The 22,250-nt window shown below is 45.3% G+C and overlaps 1 protein-coding gene across 1 annotated transcript in view; it reads right to left on the bottom strand.

Moving 5' to 3' along the window:
* The window catches only part of LOC310889562 (urea transporter 2-like), a 321,801-nt gene that overhangs the window by 11,245 nt on the left and 288,306 nt on the right, over positions 1-22,250 (bottom strand). The window contains exons 7-13 of the mRNA XM_083817147.1: positions 20,651-20,843; positions 19,650-19,797; positions 18,027-18,161; positions 17,423-17,472; positions 16,241-16,499; positions 4,897-4,992; positions 3,270-3,328 (exon numbers count right to left, since the gene is read on the bottom strand). Of these exons, the coding sequence (XP_083673273.1) occupies positions 3,270-3,328; positions 4,897-4,992; positions 16,241-16,499; positions 17,423-17,472; positions 18,027-18,161; positions 19,650-19,797; positions 20,651-20,843 (940 nt within the window). The remainder of the gene's footprint in view (positions 1-3,269; positions 3,329-4,896; positions 4,993-16,240; positions 16,500-17,422; positions 17,473-18,026; positions 18,162-19,649; positions 19,798-20,650; positions 20,844-22,250) is intronic.

Raw genomic sequence — 22,250 nt, 5'->3', positions numbered from 1 at the left:
CACAGGAATGCACTTAAATGCCTGTTTAACTTCCCAGAGGAGCTACATGAATTCAGTGCTTTACTGCGTCAGGGCCAGAATGAATGGGAATGAAAAGGACTTCTCCTGCAGCGAGGGTCTGAGCAGAGCTTCATTCCTTTCTTATGCAAAGGAATTTTTACCCTGGGATATATAATAATTGCGTGTTCTAAACCCCTCCGAGATGCAAAGCCTTCTACCTGCTATCGGAAGTATTTGACGTGGGCTGTGCAGCTGGCATGGATACTGTATAAGGCAGCACTGCGTGGTGCAAATCTGAGCGTAGGTACCTCCTTTGCTCTGGGTTTTCGTGGGCAGAAATGAAGTCAGCTCAATGCACTTGGCATGGCAAAAAGGCCAGGTGAGTCACTCCCACCATCCTGGCCTGAACTGCACCCTTGGTGAAGGCTGTGTCCAAGCCCTGTGTATTTGTTCTCCCAGAATATTTACAATTGGAATGCTCTGGGGGCTATCATGGGCATTTCTTGGTCAAAATCATGACATTTTATCCCTGTCTACCAAGTGATGTGTCTCTCAAGAGTGGGCTATTGGAGGGATAACATGGACATTGATTCATCTTCCCTATCAGATAATATATGCTACAAGGGAAGGAAATCACTATGAAACCCCACCATCACTGCAGAACAGCTTGGTATGTAATCGTTAGCACACTGGTTGACAGGTGGGGTCTTTGTGACAGCATAAAGTTCCAGATCCAGCCCCCTTGGCCTCACTGCCACCCCGAATCGCACCCCAGGCACAGCATGACGGCTGCCTCCTGCTGCATCAGCTCATTTTGCCCACCCCTCCTGGATGATTTGCATTTTCCCTTCATGCAGTTAATGGTAAGATGGTCACAAATTAGGAGGTATGCACAGGTATGTCAGTCCTCCCCTGGGAACTCCCTTCTGTCCTGAAACTCAGAGCATGGGGTGCTTACGCTACTCCTACTTAGACATCCAAAGAAAGTATAAAGCATCAGTGAAATATGTGGAAACTGGCACCAGCTGAGGTGGAAGAGAATTTCTGGGGCCCCTTAATTACTTGTGTCACTATAAGAAGCACTAGCTGCGCTGTACGTTCTGACTAAGGGCCTGTTAATGCATTACCTTGTTTTACAGAGTAGCCAAAAGCAGCTCTTTAAGAACGGATAAAGGTGTCTCATCCCAGAATCATGGAGATGTTCAAAGAATTTTAAGAATGTGTTGTTTGAAATTTAATTTCAGGTGAAATGTGTGTATTCTGATGGGGATTGCAAGAAATCCAGTCTGCAGCAGGTCTTTTGAAGACCTGCCACTGGAGTTAAGTTATCATGTGGTTTCTAGTCAGGGATCTTTTTTTTCTTTCTTAGTGCACAAAGAAAGAAAATGGAAATGGAAATAACTGTTCTGCTGGAACAGAGTGCTTGACTTCTGCAGGAGGGGAGGATTTTTTGTTATTATTTTTTTCATGCCTTATTTCTGTTAGTCTCTGAAAGTGGTTTTTGAACCCAGATTCTTAAGACCGTAGGTTCTGCTCTCGGATGCACAGCATGATCTCACACGAGCTCTGGAGGGAGAGGTGCTCCAGACATGCATTTAGTTGGAAATTCAGTGTGGGCTCCTGGTGTATAACAGCAAGTATTGACTAGTGCTCTGTTATAAGTGCAGAGTAACTACCTAAAACTCTTTTCCCATGGTGTACTGTGGTGGGTGAGAGCTGGATTTGGGGCATTTACGCTTCTCCCCAGTGATTCAAGATGTTTGCTACCTCCCCTTGCCTAGAGGTCTTTGTGCTGCTGCGTAAAGGTCTCACTGCCGTTCTCAATAAGGATGTACACACACATTTTGCAGCTAAAAGTGAGTAGTTTTGTATAGGTTATGAAGTGAACCCCTGAGAGTAGGAAAAAAAATCTTTTGCATGAAAATGAAGTCGTCAGAGGGCCAGGAAACTTTTTTTTAATCATCTTTTGAGAGTTAATGAATATCCCGTAGCAAAACACTGATGTTATGCAACTTTGTGTCTCGCTAAATCAATTTCTCTTCCCCTTGTGTGTATTCCTTCCATGTCACGCCACACCTGCGGCATCTCAGCAATGCCTCATTAAAGCTGCAGCACAGCAGACTTCTTGCTGGTGCTGCCCTCCTGCAACATCTGGCCTGCAAATAGGTTTTTATCTGCTTGCTGAAATTGAGGCGAGCCCTGGCACATGGTCACTGTGTGTTATACGTGGTAATAGTGGTGCTGTGCGTGCAGCTGGGAAAGGGACTGAGACTTTTATTTGGCTAATTGTTTTTGGACTCACAGGTAATAGTTATTTCCAAATTGGTGCCTGTGTTTCTAGGCATTGGGTTTTATCTCTGAAAATGCAAAGTTATCTACTACTTTCTCCTCTTTCTGTGCTTTTCCTCTCTCCCTGACAAAATTCGAGTTTCCCTGTAAACCAAGGGGATTTAAATTGCCGTGTGGTATTTGTGCGTCCAAGGAACTGCTACCGCACAATTACAGTCATTGTATCTTGCATTCTCTGAATTGGTGCCGTGCAGTGTGCAGGCAGCCAGCTCTGTGTGCAGCATGTTTTTAAAGGAATTCCTGCATCCGAGCACAATAGGAGGAAAGGGCCAGATTCTCAGCAACCCTGATTCCAGCATAGCCTGAGTAATGTTACCAGGGGTTTAATAAAGCTGGGTGTTATGTTATGTATAGGAACACATGACTGCACAGGCACACTCCCTGAAACAGAGATATTATAATGCACTTGACCCTCACTGAAAAAAGAAGTTCAGGTTTTCTCACAGAAGACACATTTCAAAGCAATAGTTCAAAAGGAAGCTCATCCCTCAGATTCAAATATTCATTAAGCGCATTCCCAATTCAATTTTCAGAGATCTGTCTCTCTGGCACAGAGAGATCCAGAGATACTATCACATTAACTACATATTATTGCTATCTGGGTATTTTTCATTTTGTGGAAGAGAAAGGCAGGAAAAGGAGATGTTAAAGAGTTCCTTTTTTTTTTCCCCCTCAAAGTTTTCAGCCAAACGTGCTAGGAAGTACTAATAAATCCTCAGCCTGCTAGAAAATGCTCAATAAGTGAAATTCTTGTGACATTCCCTAGCCTCCGCCTTCTTCTTGAGCCCTAGCTGCCTGCATTCAGGAGGAGTTTTTAAAAGCTCTTTGTTCTGGGGTTTGGGGAGAAAGATCTAGGTAAGTCAGTCAGTAAGTCACCTTTTTTTCCTGTACATTAAAAGGAAGGAACAATGCAGTCTTACCTTTTGGCTGAGCTCGGGGTAGCTGTTGCTTTGCTGGCTGATACAGAAGGAAAGCAGGGCTAAGAGAGTGGGGAACAGAAAATGCCCCACCAGCTTATATAGGCTAGCACGGCTCCTGTCCTGATATTACTAATTAGTTTGTTTCTCCTCCCACTTTGTGAGCTCCAAACAAATGTCAAGAAGGTTCCCTCTTGAATTCTCCACCTTTCCTCTTGTTCTGTCCTTGGTCTCCTGCCAGCAGCCTCTCCAAATGTCCTCTTCCCTGCTGCTTTTGTTGTTGTTGTTGTTGTTTTGGTTTGGTTTTTGTCGATGTTTTCTTTTAACTAGATCTCCCTTAACTCAGTCCTTTCCCCTCTTTCATCACTTAGAAGGACTCCAGGCTTCAAAGTGGACTCTCAGTGTACCTGATCCAGACCTCTCTGCTGTTAATCTCCTCATGCAGGACCACTCATCATCCCTCCCTGCTTCCCAAACGTTGTTGGCTCTACAGTGGAGAAAGAAAACCCAACAGCAGAAGTGTCGCTTGAGATGTCCCCTCTGTGGAGGCTTCAGACTCACCACAACAATTTGCAGCCTGTTGAGTTCAGCTGTTTCTGGGTGGATTTTGGAGCCACTATTCTGTTAACACACTGGAGCGAAGGACCTGGTTCCATTGTTTAATATATTATTATTTTTTACCATTTTTTTGAGAAGTTCAAGTTTTTGTTATTTTCCCTCTTTCTTTTTTAACCTGGCCTCCATGGCTCTCAGAGGAATCTGGACTATCAGAGGTGGCATATTTGAGAGGTTTATAAGGCTGTGAAATAGCCGTGAAAGGCAGAGATGAAGCTGGAGAGGGAAGTCTTGAGAGGATGAATTATAGGAGAAAGGGCAGAGAAAAAGCTTGTGAACTTAAGGAACCTGTTAGGCTAATTTCAACCACAGCTCAGTTCACTTTAAGACCCTAGAAGAGCGACAGCTTAGAAAAGTGCCCTTGCAACTTCCCCAGAGTGCAGGGGCCAGTGGTTTGCTGTTGAACCAAAAAAGCCCTCCAGCTTTACAGCTTTGCTTCCAGCTCGGTGGAAATACAGCATCTGCTGCGTGAGCTGACGCGATGTTATTCTCATTGCATTCGTTCCCAGGGTGTCTCTCTTTTGATGGAGATGTTTTTAACAGGAGACTGGATGCCTTTTTATGCCTTTTCCCTTCCTAAGAGCAGGCTGTCAGCTTAGCATTGCTGCTCAAGTAAGTGTTTCTGATCTCCCAGGCACTGGTTGGTGTGAGAGCCAGATGCTGCCATCCACTGACTTTGTACCCAGCAGAATAACTCATGTGAAGCAAGGAAGTGTTGCAGGGGAAGATGCTTCTCTCCACTTCAGTAGTTTTTTCCCTTTACTGTTCATTTCTCCCTGGGATGCCTCAGCTTTCTCTCTAATAGAATGAATCCGTGCATCTCAAAAGGAGGGAGAGGCAGTGGGTCATTCAGCTGGGAGATCCTCACGGACAGGCTGGTGGGATTGAGTTTTAGACTTCACATCTCTCTTGTTTCAGGCCTGGCCTCGGTGTCATTAAAAACAGCATTTGGTCTGCTCTTTGTGAAAGGGCTGCAGCTCGGGGGCAGGCAGGAATGGCTGCCGGGCTGTGTTACCTCCATCTGCAGAGCAGTGCGGTGGCTCTGCAGGCTCGGCAGCCACTTTTGTCCTCCAGGAGACCAGGTTCAAGGCCACCGCATCCAATTCTGGCACTTTAACGAGGTCAACACACAGGAGGAGATTCACGAAGAAGCCACAGGATCGCAGGTGTGGGGTGGATGTCTTGGACTGACGCTTTGTTCAGCTTATCAAAGAGCTGGTTAATAGCTAACAGGATCACAGTCTGCTGATACCTACTTGGGAATGAGGTCTCTGGCACAGCCTGCACTGAGAACTGGGGGCAGAGCAGCGATGAGCTCCGCGTGGTGGGCTCATTGGATTGCAGAGGGCCAGCTATGGGGAGGGTCTGTCCCAGGTGCCAAATGTCCCACGTGCAGTTCAGTCCCTGCCAAGTTGGGTGCCCACCACCGGCCCCCAGGCTGAGCTGCTCCTGTCTTTTGGGCTTTGGCTTTTCAGACCTCTTCCTGAGGTTTGCTCCTGTTTTTTGGGGTTTTGAGATTCAAGGTGGGGAGAGTAAAACAACAGAGTCCAAAAGGACAAAGACATGCCATGTGCCTGCTACGGATCCGTCAGGTACCACCTAGCTGGGAGTGAGACACCAGCTCCAGCTGAAGTGATCACATAATGCTGTGCAAGCTGAGCATGCAGGTGACACTTCCAGCTGACTACTGAGCTGCCTGTTGATTTTAGGTACCCATGAAGACCACTTGGTGGACAAGAAGGACAAGGCAGCTGGGGTTTTTGTCTGGCACCTAAATCCCGTGTGATTTAGGAAGGCTGAATACATGGCATAACTCATCTCATGCCAGTGAGGCAGGTTGATGGCGGACTTTTTTTGTTTTGTTTTATTTTTTGTTTTTGTTTTTGCCTGCTGTGCTCTGCAGGAGGGAGGCTCTGAAAATGCCTCTTGGACTGAACTCAGCTGACATTGTCAGAAGAGGGTTTGGTGGTTGGATCCCAACCAGACGTAGTACCTGATCTGTTTGGAGGGATGCCTGAACGATCCCCGACTGTGCCACCCCACCGGGCAGGAGCTGAGCTGGCCGTGTTATCTGGGTGCAGAGCTGGAACTCGTCAGCTCTGCCAGGAGACACTCTTGTGGCCCTCATCCAGCTTCACACGCTCTGTCTCCACGCCTCTCTCAAGGCTCAGTTGCCTCCAAGAGGTGCACTGAAAACCACTCAGTAGCAGATTGCCATTATACTGCTGCTTTTGGCTGTGTTCCCCGGCTCTGGTTGCACATCGTGCATTAAGTGTGCACAGGGAGCTGCGCTGGCTCTTGCACTCCAATAGGTGCTTTAGAGCGATGCAAATCCACATATGCGTGTTGCTAAAAGTCCTGCTAGGCTGGGCTGTGGGCGTGTGAAATGCAGGTGGTATCTCTGGGCTCCCTGTCATCCCTCATTGGGGTGCGAGGCAGTCCCAGGAGCTGACCTCCTGTCATAGGGCACCACCGAGACGGGCCTGGCTCTGCCTTCGTTACAGACATCTGTACACACTGATAAGATGTGAGCCCCGAGCCTTCTCTTCTCCAAGCCAAACAGTCCCAGCTCTCTCAGCCTTTCCTTCTAGAACAGGTGCTCCGATCCCTTAATCATCTTCATGGCCCTTCAGTGGATTTGCTTGGTATATCCCCATCTCTCCTGTAGCAGGGAGTTGTCTTTGTGGCAAGGGCACGCTGCTGGCTCCTGCTCAATTTCTGCCCACCAGGACCCCCCAGGTCTTTTCCTGCCAAGCTGTTTTCCAGCAGCATGTCCCAGTGTCTGGGGTTGTTCCTCCCCAGGTGCGGGGCTTTGCACTTCTCCTTGCTGAACTCACCGGGTTCCTGAGCACCCCTTTCTCCAGCCTGCTGAGGTCCTTCTGGATGGCACCCCCTGGTGCACCTGCCACTCCCTACAGTACTGGATCTTCCCCAGATTCGCTGAGGGTGCACTACCCCATCACCCAGGTCATTAATTAAGATGTTAAACAGTTTTGGCCAGAGGTTGACACTGGATAACGATAGCAACTGCTTTGCATCTGGATTTTGTTGCTCTGATTACAGTGGCTCAGCCATTCAGTCATTTTTTGGGCCACCTTGCTGCCCTTTCCTCTGTAGCAGGGTGGAAAGGCAGGAATGGAAATAGAGGCATGGCAAGAGAGGGAGAAAAACACACAGTATATTGAGGGAGGTGATGCTCGTCCCACTTGCTGATTTAGGAGGCAGCTCCTCTGGCCAGGAAGGGCTGAGACGTCCTGGAGGCAGGGTGCCTGAACAAGCAACATCAGCAGGTCTGTTCCCATCAGTGTCTGTGGCCACGTTGCTTTTCATCATCTCGTTTTTATGAGCAAAAGCAGAGTGGAAAAATCTGTTTCACCACAGAGCATGCAAGGGGTCTGTCACAATCTCGCGCTTGTTTGCTGAGGGAAATAGTTTGGGGTTTATATAGAGTGGACCAAAAGCCAGGCTGGTGTAGGCTGCTTCTGCCCCTTCATTTTGGCCTGTAAAAATTCTCTAGAGAAAGCTGTTATTTGACATTCCTCTGTGCAACAACTGGCAGCGTTTTCTCTAGCTAATGGCTATCAGGAATGCTGGAGAGCTCAGCTCTGCTGTCCGTCTCCCTCTCGTGGTATGTTTCGGGCACAGCCACACGTGCATTACAAAAATCAGAGCAAATATTCAGATGTCAAGTTTTAGAGGCCTCATAAACACCAGTTCCCTGGTGCTAGCTTGGCCAAAGCTCCCCATGCTCTGGGCTCGTGTAAGCCTCTGGAAACCGATATATGCACCCAAATTAAGTAGCTGTCTTAGTGCATGCATACCACTTCCCTCCCTGCCCACCTGCACTGGAGCCCCACTGCCTTCTCTGTCCAGCCTGACCTGCTCCCAGGGCTCAACTTCTCAGTCCACGCAGCTGCAAGGGTGCATAACTGGTGTCTGGAAACCTAGTTATTGATTCAGAGCCATGGTCTCAATCTCCTGGGATAGATGTGGGGCAGGCATATGTAAAGAGTAGTTCAGAAATGGTTTATGGTTAGAGTAGGGTGTAAAAGGGTGTAAAAAAGCTCTATTCTATCTTGTCATGGAAATTAGCTACCAATGTTAGGCAGAGGTTCAGACTCTTCCTGCAGGCTGGAACACCGGAGTGCTGGGTTAGCAAGAAACTTGTCTCTTACTTGCAGATTTTTCAAGAAATTTATTTAAAATGTTGCTGCTGAAATGAAGAATGGCGTGGGAGTGTGCTAGCTGGCCAAAGCCAACGCCTGCCAAAGGTGGTGCTGGTGGTTCACCATCTCAGTGGTGATGAGCTGCCACCTGACACCACTCCGTTCTCCAGTGTAGAGGTAGCTATGGTGGCTACGGGAGATATATCCAAGGCCCAAATTAAAAACAGGGAGTCATCTGTCTCAGGAAGCCTTGTGAAATGCAAGTCAAGGAAAAGCCAAGTGCATTTATCTGGCTGGGTCCCCTTGTTTGGACTTATTTTCCTTGTCCTTTTTCCAGGCAGCACTATCCCTTTTCTTATCAGCAATGGGCATTATGTGGCTGGTCTGGAAGCCTGTGGAAATGAGATGGAGTCACAAGCACCTGTGGAACCACTGGAAATCACTTTTTTCACCATCGTGATCCCAGCTCTGATGACTCACTATGTCCAGCTGGCTCCCAGGACAACATGCACTTGGCTGGAGGTCACTGGCCTCTGGTACAGCCGTCTTCAGCTTCAGACACCTTCAGATCCTCTGTTCTTCCCCTGTTGTGTGCTTCTGACCTGTAGGAGGGAGCATCAGTTCTGCTGACACTCGGCATGATCCTGTTTGTTTCTTTGCTCCAGGACCCGCTCTGGCGGGAAGCAAAGCTCTCAGCTTCATGCCATGAGTCTGAACCTTGAGGCTGCTCGTTTTTGTGGTCACTTGTAGCTTTGCAAACGGCATCAGCCAGATTGAAACTTCCTGAAACACTAGAGGGTTTTTGGAAGCCCAAAGTTAACTGTATCAGAAAGTTAACTGTGTTTCAGAACCGGAGAGGAAATTGCAACTTGAACAGTTCTGAATTCCAGCTTCATGCCCCTGTTGTGTGCTTCTGGCACAAGGGGAGAGCCCAGATCCAAAGGGGTTCATTTTCCAGACCTGCCTCAAGAGAGCACTATCCGCATGAGAATGACAGAGCTTGCCTCATTTTTATGACACAAGAGAAGGCGTTTTTCTGCTGCTTCATCCCCTTTTGCAATTTCAGAGTCATTTCACTCAACACCCCTCCATCTGATCTCAGCTTAGAAGAGTTTCACTCCCTCTCTGCTTCTTTGGCTCTTATGGTGGGCACGTAAGTCCCTGCCTGCTTTCGAGGAAATAATCCATTCTCACAAGCTGAAATGTTGTAGGATATGAAGGTGTTAGGCCTTAGGAAAGAGCAGAACACTGCCATGGTTCCAGGAAGAAACTCGACATATAAATCCCTGTGGTTACTACTTTCTCAGCAAGTAGATCTTAATAGATGTGGAAGGTGCTGTACTGTACATTGTATGGGTAGCAGCTCTGATCAGCAAGACAAAGAGGGCTGGTAGCTTCTGGAAATGGACCAGTGGACTGTGGGAAGAACTAAAAATTAATAATCAGTGTGATGTTTAATGGTGTAGTTACACTGGCTGTAGATGCTTATGGGATTTTGTAAGCAGTACTGCAGGGCAGCATTTTTATGCACACACACAAACACACAAATCCATTTGCTGCAAAGATTCACATTTTGTAGTAGGCAAAAGAAAAAAAAAGTTACGTGTGCTGGATAACTCAATTTCTAGGAATGCAAAATGCCCTGAGCAGGATTTAATTTACACAAGTAAAATAAACTCCCTCAGCTCCAGTAAGAAACCGTAGCTGGTTGATAGTTTGTCATCATCTTCACCTTCCTGATTCTCTCCGCAGCCAGGAAGTAGCTGCCCGGCTTCTGGGTGCCTGGCTTAGCATAGCAGAGATTTGTGGATGAGAGGGAGGAGCTGTCAGTGCTCGACCGAAATGAAGGAAAAGGAGAGAAGCAAGGTCAGGTGCAGGCTGGAGTGCCCTGAAATGAGGGAAAAATAGGCTCTGGATCCTGCTAGTTGTGCAGTTTAAGGGTGTCTCTGTATGTCTGCCTTGTCCTTCTGCACAATTTGCTCTGTGGCTGTTGAGATGTGCTAAGCAGCCCGTACACCTGCACCTTGGCATTTTGGGTGAGTGAGGTAGCTGAGTGTTTTTGGAAAGGCTCACATCTGTCTTTGAACTTCACCCATTCTGTGCTGAGTGAAGCTGCGTGCTTTTGGAGCATGGATTTGGGTCTGCCTCAATTCTTTGTGCAAAGGGTCGTCCCTGGAGAAGGTTGTGAGGGTGCCGCTCCATGGCAGCTTAAGCTGCTAAATGCTCTGAGGCAACCGATCATGCTCAGGAGGTGCTGAGCTGCAGCTGGAGGTGCCCAAATGCAAACTGTTTGCTTGTTCTCAGGAAAAGTGTGGTGGAAGAAACCTTTGCTTCCCACAGAGCTATCCCCGGTCTTCTCATCCCGCCACAGGGATGTGTGAATTCTAGCTGTTGCAGCAGCTGCAGGAGTTCGCAAAGGAACCCCTGAGAACTGCAAATCCGGCGGCAGCCAAGGGTTGGTTCCCTGTTTAAACTCTCTTTCCGTCTTCCAAATTAAAATACAGCCGTCTGTGTAAAGGGAAGCAAAGGGACAGGGTTTCATAAACAAATCTCACCCTTAGAGTGCTGGCATTTCTGCTACCCTGGCAAACCTGATCTACAAAAAAACAAAACAAAACAAAAAAAAAAGGAAAAGGAAAAAGAACAACAACAATAACAACAAAAACCAGTTGGGGAATACATACATCCCTGCAGACCAGGGATATCTGGCACTGACAAAGCACAGAGCAACTTCCTAGCAGCTGGAAAGTTTAGGGCCTTGTAATATTTGAACATGCTGTAAAGTTTTGTTTTTGTCAGCTCGTGCTGAGAGCCTGTATTACTGGAGTACCCCTCCGGAGAATAAAGCCCTTCCAAATATTTGCTGGATGCTGCCAGGATGCCAGCTGGGTGCTACACCTGCCCTCCCTGTCTGACGATTTGGCTCTCCTGCTTACACAGACACTGGTCTGTAGTGGTGGCTGTGGGAAGAAGATGGGTCAGCACTGCCGAGGAGCTTTGTGAGATTGAAAAGAAAATACACGAGGGGTTGTTGGATGTCAACGCTCTGCAGGCCTCACCTTTTCCATGTCTGAACTCAAACCATGGCTGCATTGTGTGCTGCAGGCCTGAATCAAACCTCGCTTACTCAGGCCAGTGAAGCACTTAAAACATTTTATGGCACTATTTTTTGACTTGTAAAAGCCTAACAGTGACCAATCCATTTCCCAGCTAGCGCAGAGACTCTGCTGCTGTGTGTTGAGGAGATATGACTCCATGGGAGGCCGGGCTTTGAAATTGTTAGTTGTAGCTTTGGGCTGAGCTTCAGCAAAATTCAAGAGGAAGTAATTTATGAAATGTGTTTTATTATGCATTGGCAGGGGGCATTTGAACATGTGTTGGGCCTAAGAGCCTAAAGAAGTGTGTGGCCCCAAACCAAGCCCTGACCGACTCAAACAATTTCTGTTGCTAGACTTCCTTCCCGAAACATTCCCCAGCGAGGCCTTCAGCAGGTTTTAGATGGCTCATGTCACAATTTCCAGTACCGGCTCCTGTCAAAATGTCTGCTGCTGGAGAATTCCCTTACATAAAGGGGTCTCGGATAGGTCTCTGATAGCCTTTGGCTAGAAATCTCTCTCCTTCCTGTCAGCTCTTTGCAAACCGCCCCTGCCTCTGACTTGTCAAACTCTTCCTAAGTCGAGTTAACAATTTCAGTCCTAACAAACCTCTGAGACTTGGCTTCAGCTGAACTTACTGAGGAAAGCAGTAAGGAAAGAAACATCTCCAGCCCCCCCCCTCCCCCCTACAAACTATAAATGGCTTCACAAAAATATAGAGCTACCCTGTTTTAAGTGAATCTTGCTGCGAGATGAAAATGAGTACAAGGCCCAAAGTAGGTGGGGTTTTGCTGCAGTCTGGGCTGTGCAAAGGCACTGGGGAAGGGCTGGAGGGATCGGACTTGAGTGCTTCACCTGTGACTGCAGATCTTATTGAAGGCCCAATCTCTCTGCCTTGCTCCAAGAGACAGATTTTATAAAGCCCAAATCCCCTTTGGAAAAGGCCATCAGATGAAGGGAGCTAGTGGTGGGGAATGAGATGCTCAGGTGTGGATGGCAGTGTGGCTCTGACTTGTGCTACGACCAATGTCCGCTGGGACAGCAAATCCCTTCCATGTTATCTCAGCAGAGCTTTGCTGGTTGTTCATGAAGAGTGATTAACAGGTAGATTATTCTGGAGTAATCAATACCCAAGCCAGGACATCTGAAGCACTCACCTCAGCCTTTGCTGTTAGAGGCTCTGCAACTGATCTTAACAACAGAAGCACCTATGTGCGTGTGAGAAGAGCTGGAAATGTCATCTCAAAGAGCAAAGGTGTTTTATTTATTTATTCATTTATTTTAAATTGAGGGGTTAGAAGCGAATAGAAGAGTAAGAAAAAATGACATTTAGAATTATAAGGCAAGTATTTTTCTTAGAGCCACATGGTGTAGGTAGGTAGTGTTCTTATACTGGACTCCAGTTACCACAGGATAGATGGTCCTCTCTGTTCATGGTTCCTTCATGTCGCTTAGTTTGCTCCCATTTGCCATTGTTTGGTTTTTGAAGGCACGTTTCCAGGAAGCTTTTTTTACATATGCCAGGTGTTTATTTGTGCAGGAATATTTATTTCACTTGCTGCAGATGTGAGCTGGTTGGAGTAACTGCTCTAACTACGAAATACACTTTTTGGGGGGGCTTTTTATTTTTTCTTTTTTTTCTCTCTTTCTCTTTCTCTTTCTCTTTCTCTTTCTCTTTCTCTTTCTCTTTCTCTTTCTCTTTCTCTTTCTCTTTCTCTTTCTCTTTCTCTTTCTCTTTCTCTTTCTCTTTCTCTTTCTCTTTCTCTTTCTCTTTCTCTTTCTCTTTCTCTTTCTCTTTCTCTTTCTCTTTCTCTTTCTCTTTTCTCTTTTCTCTTTTCTCTTTCTCTTTCTCTTTCTCTTTCTCTTTTCTCTTTTTCTTCCTTTTTTTTTTTTTTTAATGGGCAGAATTAATTTATATTAAATCTGTGGTGCTTCTGGAAATGGCTGAAACTTATTAGTTGCATTAAAGACTAAATTTTTATTCGTTTTTACATTTTCTGTAGAACTTGATAGCCTGCTCTTGCGGTTGCTTCACTGATAGCTTCAGTCAGTGATTTTATTGCCTACTGCTCCCATCCAGGAGACACCTGATATTTGTCGTGCCTGTTTTCAAGAATTATTAGTAGTGGGTATAGTTATTCACATCTTTTGACTGCTGTTTATTCCCTACTCTTTATGGATGGTTTCAACTCTAGCAATTGTTTTGCTAATTGATTTCAGGATGAATTTTCTTGTGGCTGAGGAATGTTTGTAATGGCTCTTTCATGACAAATTCTTTCCAGTAACCATATTGTGCTTGGACTTTACTCTTATTTTTAAGAAAATAAATAATATGCTTGGCATAATTAACCACAGCTGAGATTTTTCTTAGAAAACAAAACGTGATTCTAGCATTATTTTAGCTGACTCTATTACAGTAATTTTTGTAACTGTTGCTACTATTCAAATCCTTCTTTAATGGTGGATTGTGTATGAGCTAATTTAAATTATGCAGAGCAGATGAACAGGTCCTGCTATTTCAAGCGTGTTTAATATTTCATTGGCTATTATAGAGGGAAGGTGTTCAGACAGCCATGTATCACCTCATGTGTTATTCTGCCTTTGTTTTTCTACGGAAGTAGTAACCTTGAGATGTCTTTGATCTGTAGTGGCCATACAGGACTGCTTTTTTGCTAGTGTTGGTTTGCTGGTATTGTGGCTAAAAGGATGGCTTGGCAACCTGTCCTCCTGTGGCCCTCCACCTTCTTCCCTGCCTACTGATACCTTTTCTGATGGTTTCTTTGTCCCGTATTGCTTTTTCTGGAATTACCATGCAGGAATAAGCCACTGCGTGGACAGCGTACAAATACACTTCAACACTGTCTGAGACTGTAGATCCACCTGCAGCAGCCCTCGGTGGTAGCTTGAAGGAGAAACTGCTTTTGTCCAGTGCCTGGGTAATGGACTGTTTCTGCAAACAATCTGTTTCTCCTAAATCACTGGTTCCCCTCCCTTGTGTTAAAGAAATACATCTGTGCCTCCAGCTTGTCAGAGCTCAGCATCTCTGGGTGGCTGCTGGGATTTGCATGGGAGCCAAAGGCAAATGGATTTGCTTTTCTGCTTGCTGCTGTTGGACGTCTGTCAGATCTTTCTCCCCTTAATAGAGGTCAGTCCCATTCCTCTAAGCAAAACAAATGTCTCCTGACTAACGTATTGGGCAGGCTGCTGGGATTCTTGGTCTTTTATTAGTCTCTGAGAAGACTTCTGGCATGCAGGAATGCCAGCTGGTTGGTTCCCTTGGTGCTTTCCTGGAGGGCCTTTGTATGGTTGGATTCAGGGGTCAGCCTGAGGTCCAGAATGGGACGGAGGTATAACATAGGTGCTCAGGTCTGTGAGATGGAGCAGGCTCAAAAACTCGTTGGGTTCCTACATTTTCAATGACAGAGTTATCATGCCTACTGAAATTTGGTCTCGTGCATGTGTGAAGCTGTCCTACCCGGTGGAATCTCAAATCTGTTGTAGTCCAGATGGGGGACCTAAACTTTGCTGAAGTCCGTGGAATGGCCTAACCTGTTTTAAGTATGTTCAGATGCTTTTTAATAGCACTATAGTCTTGTCCCTCAGGCTGAATTCCATCTCGGATGCTTTTGCTTAGGGGATGCTTAGAGTGGCAGTTTGTTGTGCTGCTAGTCTCGTGTTTATAAAGGCACAGACATTCCCTTGGGCATGGCTCAGGCCCACCTTTTTTAAAAAAGGTTCAAGTTAGAGCTGGGCTCCCATCTATTTGTTCAGAGAGCCTCAAATAAATCTGCAAAATAGCCCAACATCAAGAGGCTGAAGGGACAACAATCTCATCTGAACTTCGTGTGGTGTCTCTCTGGATTTTAACCTTAAATCTTCAGGTTCATTTGGGTCCATGATTTTTAAACTGATCGTATGAAGTGGCTTTAGATGAGGAAGCCTTTCTGGTAGGCTGGTTTTGCAGTGGCTTTGGAAAATGTTCGCAAGGACAGTACTCTTTTGGTTAATTAGCCCTTCCCTGTTATAAGGACTTGGAGGAAGCATAAAGTGGCAGTGTTCTCCTTGTACCTCATGCCTGCCAGAAACCACTCCCCTGGGTGGCACAGCAGCAAGGTGCTCCTCAGTTTCCCATGGCTACCTATGGTGGTGTTTCACAAGGTTTCTCTGGGACAGCCCAGATACTGAAGACTGATGAGAAGATCACAGTCCAAGCCCCAACAGACACCAATGGCAGCCTTTGACTTGTTCATTGCTTGTGACTTAATGCAACAATTTCCCTGAGAAAGGGAGAGAAAGGACTTTGGTAATTGCTGCCAACAGTAAATGTTTATATCATTCTTTACGTAAAAGGCTCCTATTTCCCACCAGATGCATGTGGGGATTCAGACCTGCTATCCTGCAGACTGCAGGAGACAGATCCTCTATCTGCAAGACAGGAGATGATGCAAGGAAAAGACAAACATTTGATCATTGCTAACTAGTCACTTTTCCAGTATGATTAAAGCACATATATTTATACCTTCATTGTCTTGGAGCTTAATGAGGAGTCAGAAGATGCAGCAAAAATAGTACATGCTCTGTAAGAAGTTACCTGTGTGTGCTGTAGCTGTTAAGAGGGATTAAGAGGATTAGACATTGATGGGACACAAGAAAGTAAGAGATCAGTCTGTTTATTCCACTTTCAAATGTACATGCACTTAATTTAAAGTGCAACACTTGATTTCTTACATTATTTATCATTATTATTAGATGCCATGTCTTGTCTCAGAATATTTATTTTTTTAAATTACATATCCAAGATTAAATACAGCCTCTTGCCAGTGTTTATGTTCTTCTGCCTATTCTTATAATTATTGTTGATAAGAGGTGGCTTTCAAGTTAACACGTGAATTGATAAAGCAGCTGTTATTATGTTACCTGAGTGCTATTTGGAAAGCTTAGCTTAAGGGCAAATCTTGTTTCCTCCAGTGTGCAGTGTCAAATCCCTGGCTTGCAGACCCCTGCCAAAGGTGGTGTTTGTAGCTGCAGAGTACTTGGCTAGCATCTGACAAACTGACCCAATACTGCTCGGTCTTGGACAATGGAAATCAGTAAGCACGGTTGTTTTTAGGGGTGCACAGGGGGGTGCCTCCTGTGCTTATTTTTGAGCTGCCAGAAGGCTTCTGCTCCTTTCGTTTCTGCTCTTCTCTTCTGCTCTCTGATGCTCTTCTCTTCATTCTCAGGTAGTAGATCCGGTTGGCTTCTGGGTAGGTGACTTTGCAGAGGGGGATTTTGTAGAGGGCTGGGTTGTCTGAAGTTATCAGCAAGAAGAGAAGCGCAGAGAAGCAAAAAGGCCAGGTACAGAGTGGCAGTCCAAGCTGGGAGGGGACAGGACAGACAGATGGGTGCACTTTGGAACCTTTCACCGTCCTGTCAAATATCATGTTCTGAGAGTACTATCCATGCACATTCACAGTCAGTGCCCATGCGTTCCTGGCATTGCGTCCAACCCTCAGTCCTGCTCTGTGCCCCCACCTCCTGACCTGGCTTGGAGTTTGCCAAAACCGAGGTCACAAGGAAAGAAATAAGTGTCCTCTTCTCTGATGCATCCCCAAACCAGGTATGCTTAACAAAGCAACCCCTCCGCATGGACCTATGCTCTACTGAGAGAGTGCCAGATGAATACATTTAATGCATTTAAGCTGCTAGTTCTACTTTTTTTTTTCTTTGTAAGTTACTAAATCAATTTTATTAAAATGTGGTTTTGTTTTAGTCTCTCAGATCTTCAAGAAGAAACAAAGCATGGCTGTTCTGGCTTCATCTCTTTCTTGAGCTGTCCAGATACAATCAGTTTATGTTTAAGAGAGCAGTGGCTTTTTTATTTTCATTTTTTTTTTTACTTGTTATAGTTCTTGTTGCCAGACCAAACTTGGGGAAAAAAATGGTGGGAGAGTGTGGAAAAAGACCTTGGAAAAAGCAAGGAAAACAGTAGACCGCTGTATTGTTTAAAAATGTTGCTTGTAACTAAATCTTGCATCTCAAATTACAAGCTGTTTCTGGAATTCACATATATATGCACACTCCCACTCCAAAGTTTTTTGAAATCATATTATCAGCTGTAGCGTCTGCAGGTACACTGTTAACTGTTGTGAAATCTATACAAGACCTGCTGCTGGCTGCAGCATTCTCACTTCAATGCTGTCAGAACTGACATGGACAATTTGGAGGAACTTCTTTGGCATTATATAATGATAAAATCAAGAATACAGTTAAAAAAACCCCACAAAATAACTAAACTTACCACAGATAGGGCATTAGTAAAAGCTGCTCCAGAGTAGGCACAGAATAATGCTGAGGAAAGAAGACCAAAGACAGCTCAAGATGAGGGAAGTCTTGCTCATCTTTCTAAAGAAATTATCAGAAATATTAAAGTGTCCAAATGCATGGGAAATGATCCTCCCAGCTATCTGATGTGATGTTTAATGTTAGAAATCAACAATTAGTTAAAATTTTTGATTTTGAACTGAACTTGTGCAATAGCTCTCTATTTATGATGCACTTCCCCTAAGGATACACATAGGTCTGAAATAGCTGCTTCTGTGAATCTGCTGAGTTTTGAATTTGTTAGCCTTCTGCTCGTGGCAGAGCTGTGCTTCTCTCACAAACGCTTGCGCTTCTGCCCCTTGTAGATGTTTCTGTGTTATCAGGATCTAAAGGCCCTTCCTTCCGCACTTGTGACTTGCAATCACTTGTGACTAAAATGTGATGCCATCACAGAAATAACTCTTGCACAGTAATATGTTTTGCAGCAAAACAGGAGTCCACAGTTGACACTAAGCCTGTACTGTTCATAGACTGTGTGGCTGCATCAATTTTTTGCTCCCCTTGATGTAAAAGATACATACCACAAGCAAGTGCCAGCAAGTGAGTCTGCCAGGTCAGGGCGTAGAACATGCCTCCAATCGCAATGCATGCGAGCGCGCAGTTGTAATTGTGTAAGCCAAGGTAGATGCTGTTAAAGGGTGTTGCGATGCTCAGTGCTGCAAGACAAAAAAGCAGGTATGAAAAGTATCTGCAGGAGGATCCGTGACTTGCAGGGAACCTAATCCCACTTCCCTATGATACCCAGACATTTAACTGGGATCACAGTTGCACAACAACCACGTGCAGAAAAAAGGTGAAATAAAATGAAGTTTATTTTTTTGGTGCTACGATGATGTCCTTGAGGTTGGTGTTTGACCCGGTCTGAAAGGTTTCTTTCAGGCAAGACTTTCTGCTTGTGCCCTGAGTGTGTTGTGGTTAGTCCCCCAGATCTCCAGACAGAAGATCTAGCTGGAGTGCATGAGGGGTTTCTGGCTTAGCTTTCCTGCTTGCAGAAAGCTGTGCTCACGTGTATTGTTTAAAGCTCATGCATACCCTGAGCTTCAGTATTGGAGGAACGGCCGAGTGTTTTTTGTGGGAGGAAGCAGAATTTTCCATCTTTTCTGAGTGACCTTTGCTAAAATACTAAATGTGGTCACTCCATCATTGCTGTGGAAATTCTCCAGTTGGATGGGAGCTGAGGGTCTGCTCCAAACCTGATGTCATAGGTACTTCTGCAGGACTTCTCATAGGCTTCAGGAGTACCAATAAAAGGGATAGCACAATGCATAGTACACAGGCCACCTTATTTTTAAGATCAAGACATTTCCTGCTATAATGTCCTCATTCGTCTTCTGTTCCTTTTCACCACAATTATTCCCACAGACTTTCCCCTGACCTTTCTCTTCTAGATTAAATGTCATCTGTACAAAATTTTCCAAGTGCTCTTAACTGTACAAATTGTGGATAGTTTTGTTTAAAAACACAAATACAAGGCAGATCACATCTTGTATAAATCTCTTCAGAGCAGAAATCAGAACTTAATGTTGCATGTCTGCACCTTTTTTAAAGGTATTTGCCTCAGACCACAGTTATTTCATCATATTTTTTTTTAATTAAAATTGCTCTGATAAATGGCATTGATCTTGTCTGTCTTAACTTAAGACTGTTTCCCAGAGACAGGCTATTTTGGGCAGCATTCATTGAGCTGCTTTTACAAATCTGCAGCAGGATAGAATGAACTCCGTAGTAGAAAAGTCTGTTTGTTCTCATTGATTGGTTAGCTCTGAGGCAGATCTTTGCTTGTGGTTGTAATTTAGCACACTTCTGGTGGCAAGAGATCAATGAAATTATTTCTTTAGCTTTTTTTTTTTTTTTTTTTAAATATCATTATCTCCATGGGATTCATCAAGGTGGAACAAATACCCAACTGAGTTACAAAATCTATTACCAAATTCAGAGCTTAAAGAAAATATGCTTTTGTTCTTGCCTTCACCATGTTGAGTGACCTTCAGTAAGACCTTTGGAATTTAGAGAGACTTTCAAGGATGGGAGTGTATTCCCAAGTATATCTAAGCCTATTCATCTGTTAAGTCTGGACAGAATCTCCTGACAGCTTGGGTCAAGGTACTCTAGTTACAAAAATGACTTTGGTAAATATTTCTTACCTGCAAACATCCCCACTGCAGATCCAATTGCAGCATGCAAGCAAATAAGTGGGGAGGAGATAAGTAGTGCAACAAGGAAGATACCTCCAGTCCAGGGGTTTTCACAGCCATACACTTGCCCAACACCGACTGGGATGGATTGCAAGAGCTGCAGCAGCCAGCAGAAAAGGGCATGTTATTCTAACTCTGAGGACACAACAATTATTTCGTCCAAGCTAATGTTTAGAAAGGAAAGGAAGCGATCCTGGCTCTGAGTGAGCCTGCTGGGTAAATGTGAGTATTTTGTCCTTCAGTGCAGAATTAGTTCACTGTTTGGTCTGAACTTCCTCAAGTTCAAGATGGACTTTTGCTTCTTCTGGGATGGTAATATGGTCTCTGTGTCTTTGTTCATGTTGTTTTGTTGGGGGTGCCCTTAGTGAAAGAGAAACTGTAACCTTCCTAGACAGTAGTACTGTGGTGGGGTTGATTTATTATATATTATATGAAATATACCAGTTATCTTCATGTTTCTTTGTGAGGGTGAATGTAACAAGACCTTTTCCAGTGCTAGATCTGGCCTGTGGGGACTGGTTGTAAATGAGTTTCTGTCCCTTTGATATCATGATGTTTCTTCCCTCTTTTGATATTGTCATTGACTGTCCTGCTGATAGCCCTTTAACCACATCTGGACAGTGGGATTGCATATCCAGATGTACTTCTCTATCAATAGTACTCGAGCCATGTTCTAGGGCAGTCTAACTTTAGGTGGAGTGAGAAGTTCAGGATCTCTCTTCCCTCAGCCTTGATCAGCCTTTCTGCTGGATCAGCCAGGACTGTCCCTGGGGCTTTTAGGGCACTGTCTTATATGAAATGAACTGAGCCAAGACATTTATATGTGAATTACTACAGGCTGTACATATCATATGCCCATTCTGACCTATTCAAAATTGTTATCCAGAGCTGAATGTCTTCACGTGCACATTTTTAATGAAATATCATAAACTAGTTGGGACGAAACTTACCAGAGGCACATTGATTGCAGTCCACGTAATATTGGGCACTGATGCTACAGGCTTGATGAGGGTTGTAGGGAAGAAGAGGTTGTAGTGTCCTGTGGCTGCCAAGTACAAAGTCACTGCAATATTGAAGGGCAGAGTGAAAACAGGAAGGTCCCATTTACTGAAGATGGATCCCAAAGCACTGGTCAGGACTGGACTGAGTACAAAAGAAGAAAAGAAACAAGTATAGCTTGTTCATAATAGAGTGGTGAAACATCCTATCACTTTGGTCATAAGCTCACGTAAACACAAGCATTTCAGAAACATTGGGTAGTTTCATGTTCTAGACAGCATCAGATCAAAAGTTAGAGAATTCTGTTTGTCTTTTTACAGCAATTATCACATCCAATTATTGGATGTAAGGGTATGTGTAGTGTGAGACTGTTTATTCCTTGAAGGAAAAAAATGTCTGACTAAGGGATACACAAAAATGGGGGGGTGGGGGTGAAGGGGGGTGAAGGGGAAGGGGAACAACCACTCAGAAAGGTCCTGATCAATCAGTGGAAACAGACACTGACCAGATACAGTTGTACAAATTGATAAAGAAAGAGATGGAATGTGGGAATGTTGATTCAAGCAAGGTTGTCTGACTGAGGATTTCTAAATTGGGATAATAATAAAAATTAGAGGGAACAATAATCCGAATGCTGAGACATGGACTCGACAAAGTAAAATGGAGACAATTACCAGAAACAAACCTCCCAGTCACACAAGTTGGCTAGAGATCCACTTCCAGGAAGATCAACGTGTACTTTGCAGCTGATAAGAGGGACCCAGACTGGGAGGGTGCAGAAACTGGGTGCCATGGGGGGGGTGCAGGGGAAGAGGAGCAGGAGGATCAAAGGAGAGTTGGTAGAAAGGGTAGGGAAGGGCTGGTTGTGTATAAAATGGGGCAGTCAGTATGCTTGTCTGCTCAAGCCCTGTGCCTGGTCACTGCAGCTTGTGCTGTGCTCTTATATTTTTTCATTAAATCTTTTTCTCAACTCTCTCTCTGTGCATTCACGCTCTCTCCCATGCGTGTGTCCCACACGGTGGGACCTCTGTGTGTGTGAGTGAATTTAGGGCCAGCTGCTGGAGCCAGGCCGGGGGTGTAGGCCCCAGGCTGCGGTGCCAGCTCTGGAAGCCAGTGGGGTCCTTCCATCAGCTGCTGGAGGAGTGGGGTCTTCTCCTCCCAGCCTCGGTGTGTGCTCCCAAACCACCTGCTGGGGGACCGGCGTGAGGGAGGCGTGAGGGCTGGAGCAGGGCCATGGGTCACAGCACCTGTGCCTGGGGATGGCTGCTGGCGCTAAATTCACTCGCAAAACCTTGTATGTCCCTGGGGTACATGCCCAGGTTTGCTACCGGCTGGGCCTGCAAAGGGGAAAGCAGCAGCCACATCCCCCAGCCTGGGCAGAGGCCTTGGATCCCAGGCACCAATCTGGGCCCCAGCGGCTGGAGGAGGCAGCCATGATCTGCACCTCGCTTAACAATGGGTGGTAAAAACACCATGCTGTCCTCTCAGGAAAGTTGGATAGTGTACGGGTGCTCTGCTAGTTACACCAGGTTCAGGGAGCCGATGAAGAAA

The sequence above is a fragment of the Anser anser genome, assembly GCF_964211835.1.
Source record: "Anser anser genome assembly, chromosome: Z".
NCBI classification, from domain to species: Eukaryota; Metazoa; Chordata; class Aves; order Anseriformes; family Anatidae; genus Anser; species Anser anser.
The sequence above is the reverse complement of the archived record's forward strand: the minus strand, read 5'-3'. Positions and strand labels throughout refer to the sequence as shown.